Genomic DNA, 15,660 nt, shown 5'->3' on the forward strand with positions numbered 1-15,660 from the left:
TCAAAAAGGACGCCGGAAGTGAGCCGATGATACCAGTCATCCCATCCTTACATCGTTGTTGTCATACCCATCTTCATCCTCATCCCTTCTGGGGGGTCTACCAAAGTCATGCTTCGACTCGGCACTCGGAGATATCAGCTGTCCGCCCTGACACTCACCCGGACAACTCTTCTGGAGTCAGCCACTGCCGCCTCCTCCTCTCCATGCCACTTCTTGGCTAATCGCCGGCACTACGCCGAGGGATCAGGCGGATCGGATCGATTTGCAGGAGGCAACCGGAGCAACAATCGAGATGGGCCTCCCAGGCGAGACTCATACTCGATTGACCAATCCCGACCTAGAGCACCTCGTACTGGGCCAGGTGCCCTTGGTAGGAGTGGAGGCGCAGGTGGGGGTGGATATGGTGGGAACAGCTACCGAGAGCGCAACAACGGTGGAGATAGACCCTCTTTCAATCGTGACCAAGATCAGCCCAAATTCAACAACAGAGGTCCGCCTCGGGATCGCGATGGAGGTCAAGGGCAGCGCTACGGCGGCGACCGGCCGCAATACGACAACCGGTCGGACCAGCGGTCGCAGCAGCAGTCATACCAGCGGCAGCCCGGCTTCCGCTCTCAAGGCTCGCAACAAGGAGGTGACGCCTCTCGAGGGCCGCGCCAGCGCTTTGATCAGCGATCAGACAATGGCGGACAGCAGGAGAGACGACCTTCCTTCCGCAGCTCTAGCGGCCAAGATGGAGAGCGGTACGGCGGGCAGCGTCAAGGAGGTGGCAATGATCGGCATTCGGACAATCGATTCGATCGTGGACCTCAACAGGGGCAAGTTCGGTCGCCAAACGGAGGACATGGAAATCAAAGGCGACCAGACAACCGGAGAGACGACTCTTTTGCACCAGGCCGGCAAGACAGGGGGCGCCAGGCAAAGGGGACCGATGCAGAGGAGGGTGATGCAGGCAAGGGAAGGGATCTGCCGGAAGGCGGAGCAGACTCTTTTGAGGGTGGTGCAGATGGTGAAGGCGCTCCCCGTGGAGGCAGGAATGAAGTACAGAGCCGGAGGCGGGACAGAGTGAATGCCAAGAAGGCTCCTGCCCTCAAGGAGTGGTGGGAGAAGGAGAAGGAGGAGGAAGCTCCTCCTCCTGAGCCGAAGCAGAAGAAGGTCAAGGCTTTCAAGCCCGTAGCTGTCGTAGAAAATGCCAAGGAGGTCTTTCTGCCGCAAGTCATCAGTGTGTCAAACCTTAGCAGACTGCTAGGAGTCAAGCTATGGTCTCTGCAACGAGTCATGGAAGGCCAAGCCCTGAGCGATACCCGCCCCGATGCCCTTCTCTCTTTTGACGACTCTTCTCTGCTGTGTGCAGAGTACAATCTAGAAGCCATCTCGAACGACGAGGCAGCATTCGACATCTACCCTGCCTTGCCGCCACCGCCATCTCAACGAGCTTCTCTTCCTTACCGACCTCCGGTAGTGGCGGTAATGGGGCACGTCGATCATGGAAAGACGTCTCTTCTGGACCGCCTCCGTAGCGCCTCGGTCGCAGCAGGCGAAGCAGGCGGTATCACCCAACACATTGGAGCGTTCTCTGTGCCAGTCAAATCCGCCGCCTCCTCCGACGCCATCTCTGCCGTCAGCAAGATCACCTTCCTAGACACGCCAGGGCATGCCGCTTTCAGCAACATGAGGGCGAGGGGCGCAAAGGTCACAGACATCGTCGTTCTGGTGGTAGCTGCCGACGATGGAGTCATGACGCAGACGAAGGAAGTCATCGGCCTCTACCAATCTCTGGAGGCGGAAGCGGCCGCGTCTGCCGAGGAAGAGCGCAAGGAAGCAGAAGCTGCTGAAGTCGAAGGCGAGTCCGCCGTCGCCGATGCTGCTGCCAGCTCTAGTACTGCAGGCGCACCTCGCAAGAAGCAGAACAACATCCAGCTCATCGTCGCTGTGAGCAAGTGCGACCGACCCGAGGCGAATGTACAGCGTGTCAAGGAACAGCTAGGTTCCGAAGGCATCTACGTCGAGGATCTTGGAGGCGATGTGCCCTGTGTGGAGATTTCCAGCAAGACAGGTGATGGTTTCGAGGAATTCGAAGAAACGCTCGCGGCCATGGCTGAGCTTGGTGATCTTCGTGCGCCCGTCGAAGGATCTGCAGAAGGGCTCATTCTGGAGAGCAGGACGGAGAAGGGCAAGGGCAATACCGCTACGGTCTTGGTCACACGCGGTAGTCTCAAGGCGGGAGACTGCATCATTGCCGGCAAGACGTGGGCGAAGGTACGGCAGATGGTCGACTCGAACGGAAAGAACGTCAAGGCCACCCCACCCGGAGAGGCCGTCTTGGTTTCTGGATGGAAAGAGCTTCCAAACGCCGGCGACGAGGTGTTGAGTGCAGCCAAGGAGGAGGATATCAAGAAGGCCGTCGAGAACCGTCTAGAGGGCGAGGAGCGCAAAAAGATGATGCAGGTGGCCATTGCAGTCAATGAGAGTCGACGGAAAGCGCAAGAAGAGGAGAACAAGGAGGCTCTTCTGGAGCAGGAAGAGCGGGAGAGGAGACGAGCGCAGAGGCTTGCCGAGTCTGAGGGCAGAGTGTACGAGGAGGCCGAGGCAGCTAGCACTGCAGAGCAGGGCGAGGAGAGTGCTGATGCGGACTCGGACATCAAGGAGCTACGTCTGGTTGTCAAGTCCGACTTTAGCGGTACAGGCGAAGCCCTCGTGGGCGCTCTAGCCGGCATCGGCACAAAGGGCGCCCGCATCAAGATTCTCAGCGTCGGCGTGGGAGAGATCAACGAAGCTGACGTGAACATGGCTCGCGCTCTCGGTGGACACATCCTTGGATTTAACGTCAAGGCTCCTCGCAAGATTCAAGATCAGGTCGACGCGCTGAACAAGGTCACTGCGGGCCAGGGGGGAGTACACATCTATAGCTCCCCTATCATCTACCAGATCTTAGAGTACGTCACAAGCGCCCTAGTCAAACTTCTCCCGCCACTCATCGAGACGCGCGTTCTAGGAGAAGCAACAGTCGCGCAAGTCTTTTCCATCAATGTCAAGAGTAGACAATTTACGAATATTGCTGGATGCAGAATTACGAATGGGATACTCAAGAGGGACAAGATGGTTAGGGTCATGAGGAGAAAGGGAAGGGGCGCGAGTGGGAGGGATGTAGATGGGGCGGACGAGCCTGAGAGGGAAGCGGTATGGCAGGGGAATATCGACTCGTTGAAGCACGTCAAGAAGGAGGTGAGTACGAAGCAAGAGTAGCGTGTGATACACAACTAGCGATGAGCGAGCGAGACTGACGGGTCCTTCCTCTCTCCTTTGACTTTGGTCTGTCTTACCACCCGTTAGGTCCAGGAAATGCGAAAAGGAACCGAGTGCGGAATCTCCTTTGAGGGCTTTCAGGACTTCCAGCAGGGAGACATTGTGCAGAGTATCGAGCTGGTCGAGGTGCCTCGCACGCTGTAAGAGGAGGACGGTATTCAGGGGAGAAGAGCATGTAGAGCGATTTCACTGCATCCTGTACATCAGAAGCAACATGAGAACAGAAACACCAGTCCCTCCACTGTTCCACGACATCCTGTGCATGGGCATGGGCGCTGCTGCCTCCGCTCCCCGAAGCGGTAGCTGTCTGAGCTGAGAGAGAGCACAACTGCCCATCAGGACGGTCATCACAAGTTGTGTGCGTAAACATCTGAGAAGCTTCACAAAACAAAATAAAGATCTGGATGTTTCTTGTCATACACATCAACATTGCTACAGCTTGGGAAGAACGCATGTGCAATTCATGATGCAGCTGTGGAACAGGGAGATGAACGGCGTGAAGGTCATCAGAGAGCGCGACTGCTGTCCTGAGATTTGGATTGTGGAGCAGCCTCTGCAGCGCTAATTGACGAGGATACAGTGGGACCAGACGCAGCTGCAGTAGGAGTCGAGGACGCTGCGGTGGGAGTCGAGGACGCTGCAGTGGGAGTCGAGGAAGCTGCAGTAGGAGTCGACGCAGCTGCAGTAGGAGTTGAGGAAGCTGCAGTAGGAGTCGACGCAGCTGCAGTAGGAGTTGAGGAAGCTGCAGTGGGAGTCGAGGAAGCTGCAGTAGGAGTCGACGAAGCTGCAGTAGGAGTCGAGGCAGCTGCAGTAGGAGTCGACGCAGCTGCAGTAGGAGTTGAGGAAGCTGCAGTGGGAGTCGAGGAAGCTGCAGTAGGAGTCGACGAAGCTGCAGTGGGAGTCGAGAAAGCTGCCTTGAAAGCCAACCATCTTGTAGAGGGATTCGAGGCGAATAAAGACGGAAACATGGACAGGTCGTCGCCGAGTTCGACAAGTCGACTGATGCCTGAAAATAACGAACCAGCCGACTTGACACACTCAATGCGAAGCGACTCGGCGTACAATGCCTCCATTGTCTTTGGTTGGGCCTTCTCGAGCTCGAGTCGATCGGTCTCAGGTAGAGGCTTCAGGTAGCACTCCTTCAGGTAGAAGTATGGGAATGAAGAAGGGTGCGCAGCCACGACGAGGCTCACAAGGCTTCTGAAGTTGCGTTCGTACTGCACATAATCGTTGTTGAAAGCGATGTTCTCGAGTCGGGATATCAAATGCCATGGAAACGATTGTGAAGTTGCTCCAGCGGATTGTTGCGAAGGCGCCTGAGCCGCTGCAGAGCCAGCTGTGGGTACGGTCTTTTTGGTCGGTTGCCGAGCTGGAGCTGCAGTCGTTCCTGCTGGGAGCTTCTTACTGTTTGCAAAGAGCTGCTTCAGTATGTTTTCGACACGTAGTATCTTGCTTTCGGTCCTGTCCATTCCTTCCACTAGGACGTGAAGGTCCGTACCCATTTCGTTTTCTATGTTCTTGAGGGATTTGTCGAGCTGCCAAAAATGTCTGACTTGCATTGGTCCTTGCCACGGCTCTTGATACTTGTCCTGTTGGGCCTCACAATCGCTGCATAAATAGTCTTCATCTTCACTTAGTGAGTCATGATCGTCGCCTTCATGGTCTTGTGTTGAGGTGCTAGGGACTGCTGCTTTCGACCGAGTAGCTTTCTTTCGTTGCTGTTGAGAGTTTGTAGGAGTCTCTTGCAGGGGTCTCTTGCTGCGTAGAGAAGCCGACATTGTGTCTGTAATGGCGTGTGCAGCGAAGGGTAGTAGCTTCTTCTAGCCTGCCTATGTAGGTTGCGTCTGGCTGTGAGAGCAATATATGAGTGTACGTAGAAGTCCGATGCTAAGTGTGGAGAGTCTTGCTTGCTCTCTGCTTGTGAAAGGTGGGACGTCAGGTCGTGTGAAAGAATTTCGAGTGAAGGAGTATCATGGTGTAAAAGGATGTCGACGCGTGCGCCTCCGTCGCGCTTAAATATCTGGTCACGCGAGGCGTGACGATACTTTCTACCCGCTTTTCTGCCTTTTCTACCGTACACGCGCCCAAATTCTACGGTGCACGCGCCTATTAGGCTGTGTCACACAGGTGCGGCAGTGAATGCTTGTACGCGAGAATATCGAAGCGAAGGGGACAAGGCACAAATGGCATTCAGGTCGTAAAAAGGATGAGAGTGGATACAGCATTGCAGGGGGGCCAGGGTGGCGGTTCGTCAATACTACCAGGGCGCAAATAGGAGTTTGCAAGGCGTAAGAGTCACCATGCCCAATTGTGAGCCGAGAAGCGATGCTATCTCAAGTCTGATGTTCTGAAACAGTCGCTGCAGTCTGAGGCAGAGAGGACTTCATGCTGCCTCTCAGGATGCTGAAGTAGGTCCTTTCAAGACCCGCTTCTCGGAACTGTATGAAGATATAGAGAGATTCGGCCTCAGCATAGAGATCCTTCATCGTCTTTGGATTACCTGTCTCGATGAACTTTTGATCTGGAAGAGGCAGGGGAGCAAGATAGCATGTCTTCATGTAGGTGTATGAAAATCGTACTGGGTCTGCGGCCTGGACGAGGGTGTCGAAACGACAATTGTACGCAGTGTAATCGCCATCGAAAGTGACCTCCTCAAATTCGTCCATCAGGCGGCCCTGGGCGTATGAAAGTGTGCCGCAGGGTGCTCCGCATTCTGGCGCCGGAGTCGCAGCAGTTCCAGACGGGCCTAGCGCTACGGACCCTGCCATTGGCAGCCGAGGCGCAGGTGCAGATGTTGATGTTCCTTTTCGCGGCTGTTGGGTATTGGTCAGCAGCTGCTCCAGCATAGCCTCGATCCTAGAGAACCTGGTCTCGTTAGCCATCAGCCTCGCGTGCAGGCCATCACTAAGGTCGGCGACCTCGTCCAATACCTGAGTGATCTCCGCTTTGACGATCTTCTCCAGCTTGACGATGTCTGCCCGTCGCTCTGATTGCCGTATTGCTCTCTCTCTGTCCCGAGCTCGGCTGTCTTCTTCAGTGCCTTGACTTGCGGCGCTATGGCCTTGGATTGCGCCGTTAGGGCCTGCACTCGAGCGCGTGACCCTCTTTGATTGCTGCGGAGGTTCTGTGACAACCTCGCTCAGAGGTCTCTTGCTGCTTCGAGAAGCTGACATTGTCCCTGCAGTGACGTTGCGAGGCAGTGGTGAAGGATCGTATGTAGCCACAAGTACTCTTGTTGGCCAAGAAGATACAACTGAAGATGCGACTGGGAGGGAAGCGTAGCAGTACGGTAGTGGCTGTCCAAATCGTGAGTGCTACAGCGTACGAATTGCGGAAGAGAACACTGGTAAGATAGATGTCGTGCTGGGGCGTGGGTATGCGGCGTAGTCAGATCCGACGCGTACCCTTATGTCTGTCACATACTCGAAACGCGGAGCGTGGCGCGACTTCTATGCGAAGTGACGCCGGGCACGCCCCGCTTGTCACCGGACACGCCCCGTTCTGTCCTCCTGGCACGCCCCACCGTGCACGCCCCAGCCATTGGATGTCTTCCGTATGACTCCGCCGGCTAATGAATGCGCGTCGATTTTAACGAATGGTTTACGAATAGTGTACGAACGATGTACGAATGCGCGCCAGATTTCACGTAGGTCCGGCATTTTTTACGTAGGTCCTTGCGCAGAAGTCGCTAAATCTACGTAGGTTCGCACAAAATCCGGGCGTGTCTCACGAAAGTCCGCTCTCCAACGCCCACGCGCACGCAATCTACAATGCACGCCCCGTTCTACCCCGCACGCCGCCCCTGAGGCATCAGATCAATCTGTGCATCGTGTAAATGCGGGTACAGAGAAACAGGAGCGCAGGCTCGATTGACATTCAGAACGAAAGAACGGGGCCACGAGTGGCAATGGTGAAGGTATCAAGGTGGGCGCAATTGCTGCCTCGCATCTGTAGCACATGCAGATGCTGAGCTAGCTGAAGAGGTCGTACTGCTGCTCAGCAGAGACCCGCAATGGCGGAGGCACCTTCTGGTGAGTGCCTCAGTGCCAACATGTCGGACTCGATGTATAGCTCCTTAACATAGAGCAAGCCACGCCCTGGGGATGATCTAGCACAGAATGAGGGTCCTCCTTACTTGGTCTGCCCAGGACTTCAGGTCATTCTCCCATAGGCCTGGCAACTCTCCAGAGACCATGCTTGAGGGAGAGACAAGTGGATCCAGGCTTGAGCGCTTGAATACCGTAAGCTACATCTATGCACTTGTGAGGCGAGGGTGCAAAACGACAGGCTGCCTAAGGCTACGACTGCTGCGCGTTTGTGAGGACTTGCTCGAGCAGGCTCTAGATCCCGGTCTGCCGGCTTTTCATGCGGCCGATGTCTTCATGTAAAGCATGATTCCTGCGGTTGAGGCACTTTAACAGCACCAGAACGTGTAAAAATCGGGTCGGTTGCCGGAGCCTCTCTAGGTCGATGCCTCCAAGGCCAGAATTCAACCGATTCAACGTCGCTGTCGTCGGTCGTCGTTGGCCGTGTCTTTGTCATCCTCTTCCCCCTCGTCTTGCTCCTCGTCTGTGACGACTTCCTCGTATGGGTCATCACTACTCCACTCGTACTCATCCGCGCCCTCATCTTCGTCCTCGTCTTCGTCCTTGTCCTCGCCCTCGCCTTCATTGTTCTCCTCCTGCTCCTCCTCGTCTTGGTCCTCATCGGTCACAACTTCCTCATATGGGTCATCACTACTCCACTCGGGCTCATCCACACCCTCGTCCTCCTCTTCGTCTTCGATTCCGGTTTCGCTTTCGTCATCTTCACCATCTTCAATCACGATGGGATTCTCATTGCTCCCTCGAACTGCCATCACCCCGTGATGGGCAGAAGCCGTAGCGATGTCTGATCGGGGTCGCTTCCTCGACAGAGTGGTTGACATCGTCTCGGCGGTGACCTCATACGACTGATAGCTAGTGGCCGTTGCTCTCGTTGGGGAATAGTAGAGAGAGATCTGTGGGCGCAACTGCTCCAATCTCGGTGCTTTATTCTTGGCAGGCTTTGTGGAGTGCCCCAAGCCACGCGTGCCCTTCCGTTGGGCGACTTTGAGACGTGAGACGCGTGATACCTGCCAGGCACGGGGCATGAGACATACGGCTCGACGCAGGTCTCATCAGAGCGTGTGCGATAGACAAGTGCCACGTGTCATTCAGGGCCTAAAAAGCATACAAGTACAGAAAGGGTGGAGCAAGTGTGGGACCCAAGCTCGGCATCGTGCGACTAGATACAAAGACAAGGCGTAAAGGCTGTTAGGAGGCGGGACTGCTATGCATGCCCTCCTATTGAGACGAAAATGGCTGCAGAAATAGGAGGCGAAGATGCCCTTCAATCACTCATCAGAGGTTTCCTGCTGCTGGCGCAGCTTCTCCACGTGCTTCCTCAACTAGAGTTCGCTGGTCCGGTAGCAAAGGTCGGACACCGTCTTTGGTTGACCTCTGAGGATCTCCCGTTGATCCGCAAGAGAAAAAGGCTTGAGCCAGTACCTCCGCAACAGGACAAAGGTAAAGATGTCGGGATCTGCTTCACGTTTGAGATCATAAAAGTGGTCTATGTAATCGAAATAATTGCCGTTGAATTGGAGGTTCTCGAATTTGTCCATTAGGAGCCATTGCTCTTCCTCTGGGTAATTCGGTGCGATTACGTCTGGGCGATCTCGTGCAGGACGCTCAGCCCTCCTCTTCTCTGCCAAGAGCTGTGAGAGCAGACCCTCGACCCGTTCCATCTGCCTTTCGCTGGCTGCAAGTCTAGCTTCAAAGCTGGTACGCATGCCGGCAATATCGCTCTGAAGCTGTTCGACTACGCCCTCCGTGTACGTCTGCAGGCCCATGATATCTCCAAATTCAGCTGGCTCCCGGCGCGTCGTATCGTCGATGGCAGCGGCAAGCTCGGCCTCTCGCCACCTGGCTCGGAGAGCTCTTGTTGGTGAAGGGGTCTCCTCTCGGGCCGGAGCTGGCAATGCAGCCACCTCTCGCCGGGGCTTCTTCTTCTGTCGACGGGCGGGCGGCATTTTCGTTGTAATGGACTAGCGTAAGGAGCGGAGGACTTGCCCGGCCACAGTTGCTCCTCAATCGAGGTTCCTGATAAGGCGAAGTCTTGATAGAGGCGCGAACGCTCCACCTTTGGTATAGTATCATCGCCTCGCCGGAACTCGCGTGTAAGCCACGCGTGCGCTTCTCCACCCGCCCAGACCAACAGTCTATCCGAGGCCTGGCGCGTGGAGCGTGTGAACGAAGAACGAAGAACCAAACACGAGACTCTGGTAGGAGGCCGCATTGGCTGGTGTAGTGTGGGTGAGTCACACAGTCAGACTCGGGCCTCATCGTGAATGCAATGCCTGTGAGAAGGCAGGACTCAAGGAAAAAGGCATGTCATTGTCGTTTCGAGGTTCGTGAAAAGGAATGTCTTCGGCTACAAGACGAAGTAGCGTGGGTATGATTGATGTTCGGGGTATAGAGTTTGAAACAGAGAATGGAAGCAGTGGATCTTGTCAACGGCCGGCATGAGCTAGGGATGGCAACACTTGAGTTGAAGGCAGAAAGATCTGCGGTCGTGAAAAGAGACATTGCAGTAGAAATGTCAGAGGCAAGTGGCCGTGATACCGCTCGGCAGAGGTCTACGAGTTTTGGCGCTCGTTGGAGAACGAACGCATTCGAGCTATATAGGTGGAGCGTATGTATAGTTGCTCTACTCTCGTTGCATCCATCGACGTGAAGTGCGAGTGGTCCGCCTGAGGCAAGGGTTCGAGATAATGCATCTCCAGCAGGGAGTAGCAGAACCAATCTGGGTCTGCGACGGCGACGAGGCTTGCAAAGTAAGTATTGTAGGCGTCGTAATTACCGCCAAACTTGAGAGTGTTGAATCTTTCCCTGACGCGATTCTGCTGAATTCTGGGTGGAAAGGCCAATTTGAGCTGTGCAATGAATTCATCCCAAGATGCATTGTGCAGCTTCGTCATGTGAGATTTCCACCACAGCTGCGCCGGGCCTTCGAGCTGAAAGCTTGCCAACATAGGCCAGACACTCGGGTGGACCTGGCATTTGATGAAAGTCTGGCGCGTGTGGAGTTCCCAGTTGGTCAGGTAATCGTCCCATCGCCCTGCAAATTTCCACAATGTCCATCCAGGGGGAATGGAAAGGTTAGTCCAGGCTGGATCACCCCTGAAGGCGGGGTCTGTGGGATCAATAGAGGATGTCTGGCCCGTGTCATCTTGCGCTGGCTGCTTTATCTGTAGAAGGGCAGACGACATCTTTGCAGCAGTGCAGCAGAATAGTGAAGCAGATGAATAATGCTCGTAAGATTGCGACAGAAGCTGTCGATGTGCACCCCTCCTTCGCTTCGACTGCTGCTGCTACTGCCAGCCTCTGATGTGACCTCTCGACTTCTCGAACGAAGGTTTTCAGCAGATGACTCTGTGATACGAGGATGTAGAATCAGTCTTCGTGTCTTGGCTGTGCAGACCCTTGGTGCAGCTTGGATGCCACGCGTGCCCTTCCGTCGGCCAAGCTTCTTCTGAGGACGTGAGGAGTGTGAGGCGTGACTTGTGAAGTGTGGCTGATGGCTTGAGGCTCGCTCTCGGCAGGAGAATGTCGGGTTGTCTGATCCGATCGACCCGCATGGCCCGACCCGGGTGTTGCCGTGGCGTGTGTGCGCGTGTGTGTGTGTGACGAAGGCTTCGGAAGATCTGTGGGCGAGTGGCTCCAGGGCCCCAGGGAAACAAGGGCAGAGTGACGCAGTGCCTGGGCGATGCAGGGCGCACACGCACAAGTGGAGTGGCTGAGGGCACGGTGACTCTTTGCCTGCCTCACGGCCCAGAGCCATCTTCTTCGTATCTCCAGCCCGCCCCAATCCCTTCACATCACAACCACACCCGCATACAACCCACCCACCCACCACACCTCCCACCGCAACTCATATCAACATGTCTGTCAACGTCGGAATCAACGGGTGAGTGATCATCAGGGTGCAGGATCACAGCACCCTAGCTGCGCCAGAAGCATTAGTGACTCATACCCCCATCACCATCACTCCTCCCCCCCCCCCCCCCCCCCCCCACCCCCCCCCCCCCCCACCCCCCCCCCCCCTTCCTCACCCTCACCCAGCTTCGGTCGAATTGGACGAATCGTCTTCCGAAATGCCATCGAGCACGGTAAAGCAAAGGTCGTCGCCATCAACGACCCCTTCATTGACCTCGAGTACATGGTATACATGCTCAAGTGTGAGTGTCCGCATACACCGTCAGCTTCTCTAAACGTCGCCCCCATTCTTTCACGCTCACACTGCCTCTGCCATCATCCAACCCCTTCTTTACAGACGACTCCACCCACGGCAAGTTCCCCGGTGAGGTCTCCACCAAGGACGGCAAGCTCGTCGTCAACGGCACTGCCATCCAGGTCTTTGCCGAGCGTGACCCCGCCTCGATCCCTTGGGGCTCTGCCAACGCCCACTACGTCGTCGAGTCGACTGGTGTCTTCACCACCACTGAGAAGGCCTCTGCCCACTTGAAGGGTGGTGCCAAGAAGGTCGTCATCTCTGCCCCCTCTGCCGACGCCCCCATGTACGTGTGCGGTGTCAACCTCGACTCCTACGACCCCAAGGTCGAGGTCGTGTCCAACGCCTCGTGCACCACCAACTGTCTCGCTCCCCTGGCCAAGGTCATCAACGACAAGTTCGGCCTGGTCGAGGGTCTGATGACCACTGTGCACGCCACCACTGCCACCCAGAAGACCGTCGATGGTCCCTCTGGCAAGGACTGGCGAGGTGGCCGATCGGCCTCTACCAACATCATCCCTTCGTCCACTGGTGCCGCCAAGGCCGTGGGCAAGGTCATTCCTTCGCTGAACGGCAAGCTGACCGGTATGGCCTTCCGAGTGCCCACCACCAACGTCAGTGTGGTGGACCTGACCTGCAGGCTGGAGAAGGGTGCTTCCTACGATGAGATCAAGGCCGAGGTGAAGCGTGCCTCTGAGAACGAGTACAAGGGTATCCTGGGCTACACCGAGGACGCCATTGTCTCCACCGACCTCAACGGAACCACCTACTCTTCGATGTTCGATGCTACTGCCGGCATCTCGCTGAACAACAACTTTGTCAAGCTGGTCTCGTGGTACGACAACGAGATGGGTTACTCTCGCCGTGTCATTGACCTGCTGGTCTTCATGGCCGAGAAGGACGCTTCCGCGTAGGTTGACCGTGGGCATGTAGAGGTGGATCAAAGGGAATCAGAGCTACACTGCTCTGTGGAAAATCAAGCAATTGGGTCCTGACTCTGGGTCTCCCTTCTCCCTTTCTCTCTCCTTTCCCCTCTCTCTCTCTCCTGTGATACTGCGCTTGGCTCTATTGATAGCACGTCGAAGCTATGAAGCTGGAATACTTGATGGAAACCAATGACATCGTTGGCATAGACTGTAGTATTTGTGTGTGAGCGTGAGGGTGAGCGTGAGTGTGTCTGTGTCACCGCGCGCAGTCTGTGTCCGTGGCGTGGGTGTGGCTCAACTTTTCTGTTCTGCCAGGCGTCGATTGACTTCTTCGCGGGCGCAGGGCGACAAGTGTCACTCGCAGTGCAAAGGTAGATCTCCTCCTCCTTCTTCACCATCTTCCACCACCCACCACCCGCATACATACCCCCACATCCACCCAATCACCCACCCACCATGTCGTCTGTAGGAACACTCTACTCCTGGCCAAACAACCCAAAGGCAGTGCGAATCCTGGCCGCCGCTGCTTACAATGGCGCAAAGGTTGACTTCCAGGAGGTCAAGCTGTCCGAGGGAGAGCACCAGAAGCCAGAGTTCCTCAAGAAGTTCCCTCACGTGAGTTGATGGCAGGATACAGGAGGGAGAGGGTGCAAGGAGGGCGCAATGGCAGTCGCACTCCCATGTATGCGATGAGGCACAGCTGCTGACATATCCTTGTCTCCCGCTTGCTCGCTCCTTTTGCAGGGAAAGGTCCCCACCTTCACTTCTTCCGAGGGCCTGAACCTCAGCGAGGCATCAGCCATCGCTCGCTTCGTCGCCGGCATCTCCAACAACGCCAACCTCCTCGGCTCGGACAACGCTACCTCTGCTCAGATCGAGCAGTGGATCTCCTTCAGTGACGATGAGCTCCTCACCCCCGCCTTCCAGATCGCCAGCCTCTGCACCGGCCGTATCCCCTACAACAAGGTTACCGAGGACAGGCAATGGACTGGTCTCAACAGGGCCTTCGCCACTCTCGAGACTCACATCAAGAACCACACCTTCCTCGTCGGCCATCAGGTCACCCTCGCCGATCTTACCCTCGCCTCCGACATCCTCTTCGTTCAGAACACCGTCGCTGGTGCCGACTTCCGCTCAAAGTACCCCAACGCTCAGCGATACTTTGAGACTGTCATCAACCAGGCTCCCGTCAAGAGCGTCTTCCCCGCTCTGAACCCCGTGCAGGACAACATCAAGTTCACCCCACCCAAGAAGGAGGAGAAGCCCAAGGCTGCTGCCGCCCCCGCCGCTGCTGCTGCCCCCAAGGCTGCCAAGAAGCCCGCTGCTAAGAAGGACGACGACGATGAGGAGGACGACAAGCCCGCCGAGCCCAAGTCTGCCCCTCACCCTTGCTCCACCCTTCCCCCTACCTCTTTCAACCTCGACGAGGCAAAGAGGCAGTACTCTAACCTCGACACCCCTGACTTCCTCAAGTGGTTCTACGAGAAGTACGACGCAGAGGGATACAACATTGTCAAGCTCGACTACAAGTACAATGATGAGCTCACACAGGTCTTCATGAGCTCCAACCTGATCACCGGTTTGAACTCGCGTCTGGAGGCATCCCGAAAGTACTTCCTCGGAGCAGGAGCCGTATTCGGTGCCAACAACGACTCGGTCATTGCCCTGGCTCTGATCCTCAGGGGAAAGAACCCAATGGACGTGCTGGGCGTTGCACCCGACATTGACTCTTACTCGGTCACCCCACTGGACATTTCAAAGGCAGAGGACAAGAAGTTCTTTGAGGACGTCCTCTCGTGGGAGGGAGAGTACCAGGGAAAGAAGCTCGCAGAGGGAAAGTTCTTCAAGTAGAGTAGAAAAGCTTAGAAGATGCAAGGAAGGGGCAGCTAGTGAGGGCGAAGTGAGATAGTGCCTGGCCTGTCTGTTAAGCACGGTCCATCGTCCCTCTGTCTCTTTTGTCTCTGTCTCTGTCTCCGTTTCTGTTTCGAAGAATGTGATCCTCTCTTTCTGACTCGCTCATTCGCTCACTCATTGCGTTCCTATTCACATCTCGTGTCTCATCAAAGTTTCATGTTTCCCATGTCTCACATTGTATCATGCACATTCCATCTCGCCCCACTCCTCATCTACACAGCCTCACGTCTCTCTCTCTCTCTCTACCCACTCACCCGCTCACCCGCTCACCCGCTCACCCGCTCACCCACTCACCCGCTCCCCCGCTATCCCTAATCAATCAACCAACCACCATCCCTCTCCTCCATCTCCCACCCCTCCAGCAGTAGCAAGTAGCATCCTCTCCACCCTCCCCGGTCGCGCAAGTAGCTCCGTCACCAAATCTAGCTCCCGTTCTTGATGATGATGATGATGGGCCTCCTCGCCTTGCATGCTTTCTACACCTGCACCTGCACCTGTGAGTGGTTCGGCTGATGGGAGTGAGAGTGGGAGGGAGAGGGGAGGGGCTAGTGCTGATTGGGTTGTTGCTGCTGCTGCTACTGCTGCTGCAGGAGCAGGAGCAGGAGCAGGAGCAGGAGCTGGAGTTGCAGAGCCCTTGGCGGCTGCTGCCGTTGATGGAGCTGGGGCCTGAGGCGCTCCCGCGCTGGTGCCAGTACCAGTGCCAGTGCCAGTGTCGGTGCCAGTGCCGTTGCCAGTGCCAAGGACGTTTTGTAGGGAAAGGGTGCTGGCCAGTAGATCTGCTGAGCCTGCTGGACCTGCTACGACTGCTGCTGGAGGGACACCGGCGGCGGTGTGACCAGCAGGAATCCCGTGAGCAAGTGACTGCCTGGAGCGAGGGAGGAGCGTCGTACTTCTCCCCTCGAAGGAGGTCAGGTCTCTTCGTGTTTGCAATGGTACTTGCGAGGATCTGGAGGCCGAAGTAGCAAGAGGAGCGAAAGTCATCCCGTCTCTCGGCACATGCCTGCCTTTGCCTGCTGCGCTGCTCCCTTCCCCGCTCCCCGCAGAGGGAAGCTGCTGTTGGCCGCTCTCGCTGAGATCGGCAAGGGTGTGGATAAAGTCGTCCTCTGTGAGAAAGAGAGGCAGCCCATGGTTCTTGAGTGGGGAGGGGGAGGGGGAGTCACGACTGGAGCCCTTGCCTTCTTCCTCTTGAGACGAAGTGGGA

General features: G+C 56.2%; 8 protein-coding genes across 8 annotated transcripts; 4 read left to right on the forward strand and 4 right to left on the reverse strand.

Moving 5' to 3' along the window:
- The first annotated feature begins 31 nt into the window (after positions 1–31).
- Positions 32–3,557, forward strand: BCV69DRAFT_314848 (hypothetical protein). Its single transcript, XM_025495152.1, has 2 exons — positions 32–3,225; positions 3,334–3,557. The coding sequence occupies exons 1-2, from the start codon at positions 109–111 to the stop codon at positions 3,448–3,450; spliced, it is 3,234 nt and encodes a 1,077-aa protein (XP_025345489.1). The 5' UTR covers positions 32–108; the 3' UTR covers positions 3,451–3,557.
- Positions 3,558–3,812: 255 nt separating this feature from the next.
- On the reverse strand, positions 3,813–5,084 carry BCV69DRAFT_301461 (hypothetical protein; the record flags this gene model as incomplete). The annotated part of the gene is made up of 1 exon (XM_025494563.1): positions 3,813–5,084. The coding sequence occupies one exon, from the start codon at positions 5,082–5,084 to the stop codon at positions 3,813–3,815; it is 1,272 nt and encodes a 423-aa protein (XP_025345490.1).
- A 383-nt stretch (positions 5,085–5,467) lies between these two features.
- BCV69DRAFT_285299 (hypothetical protein) lies at positions 5,468–6,818 on the reverse strand. The gene is made up of 2 exons (XM_025493341.1): positions 6,711–6,818; positions 5,468–6,620 (listed from the first exon to the last, which is right to left on the reverse strand). The coding sequence occupies exon 2, from the start codon at positions 6,477–6,479 to the stop codon at positions 5,640–5,642; it is 840 nt and encodes a 279-aa protein (XP_025345491.1). The 5' UTR covers positions 6,480–6,620; positions 6,711–6,818; the 3' UTR covers positions 5,468–5,639.
- Positions 6,819–7,749: 931 nt separating this feature from the next.
- Positions 7,750–8,586, reverse strand: BCV69DRAFT_82534 (hypothetical protein). The gene has a single exon (XM_025495562.1). The coding sequence runs from the start codon at positions 8,435–8,437 to the stop codon at positions 7,805–7,807; it is 633 nt and encodes a 210-aa protein (XP_025345492.1). The 5' UTR covers positions 8,438–8,586; the 3' UTR covers positions 7,750–7,804.
- A 148-nt stretch (positions 8,587–8,734) lies between these two features.
- Positions 8,735–9,358, reverse strand: BCV69DRAFT_301464 (hypothetical protein; the record flags this gene model as incomplete). The annotated part of the gene is made up of 1 exon (XM_025494564.1): positions 8,735–9,358. One exon carries the CDS (start codon positions 9,356–9,358, stop codon positions 8,735–8,737), a length of 624 nt encoding a protein of 207 aa, XP_025345493.1.
- A 371-nt stretch (positions 9,359–9,729) lies between these two features.
- BCV69DRAFT_82536 (hypothetical protein) lies at positions 9,730–10,682 on the forward strand. Its single transcript, XM_025495563.1, has one exon. The coding sequence runs from the start codon at positions 10,100–10,102 to the stop codon at positions 10,580–10,582; it is 483 nt and encodes a 160-aa protein (XP_025345494.1). The 5' UTR covers positions 9,730–10,099; the 3' UTR covers positions 10,583–10,682.
- Positions 10,683–11,232: 550 nt separating this feature from the next.
- On the forward strand, positions 11,233–12,754 carry BCV69DRAFT_285301 (glyceraldehyde 3-phosphate dehydrogenase). The gene is made up of 3 exons (XM_025493342.1): positions 11,233–11,295; positions 11,451–11,566; positions 11,662–12,754. The coding sequence occupies exons 1-3, from the start codon at positions 11,270–11,272 to the stop codon at positions 12,531–12,533; spliced, it is 1,014 nt and encodes a 337-aa protein (XP_025345495.1). The 5' UTR covers positions 11,233–11,269; the 3' UTR covers positions 12,534–12,754.
- Positions 12,755–12,893: 139 nt separating this feature from the next.
- On the forward strand, positions 12,894–14,641 carry BCV69DRAFT_291377 (eEF1-gamma domain-containing protein). The gene is made up of 2 exons (XM_025493748.1): positions 12,894–13,160; positions 13,290–14,641. The coding sequence occupies exons 1-2, from the start codon at positions 13,002–13,004 to the stop codon at positions 14,394–14,396; spliced, it is 1,266 nt and encodes a 421-aa protein (XP_025345496.1). The 5' UTR covers positions 12,894–13,001; the 3' UTR covers positions 14,397–14,641.
- The last annotated feature ends 1,019 nt before the right edge of the window (positions 14,642–15,660 follow it).

This window comes from Pseudomicrostroma glucosiphilum (assembly GCF_003144135.1).
Source record: "Pseudomicrostroma glucosiphilum strain MCA 4718 unplaced genomic scaffold BCV69scaffold_17, whole genome shotgun sequence".
Taxonomy (NCBI): Eukaryota; Fungi; Basidiomycota; class Exobasidiomycetes; order Microstromatales; family Microstromataceae; genus Microstroma; species Microstroma glucosiphilum.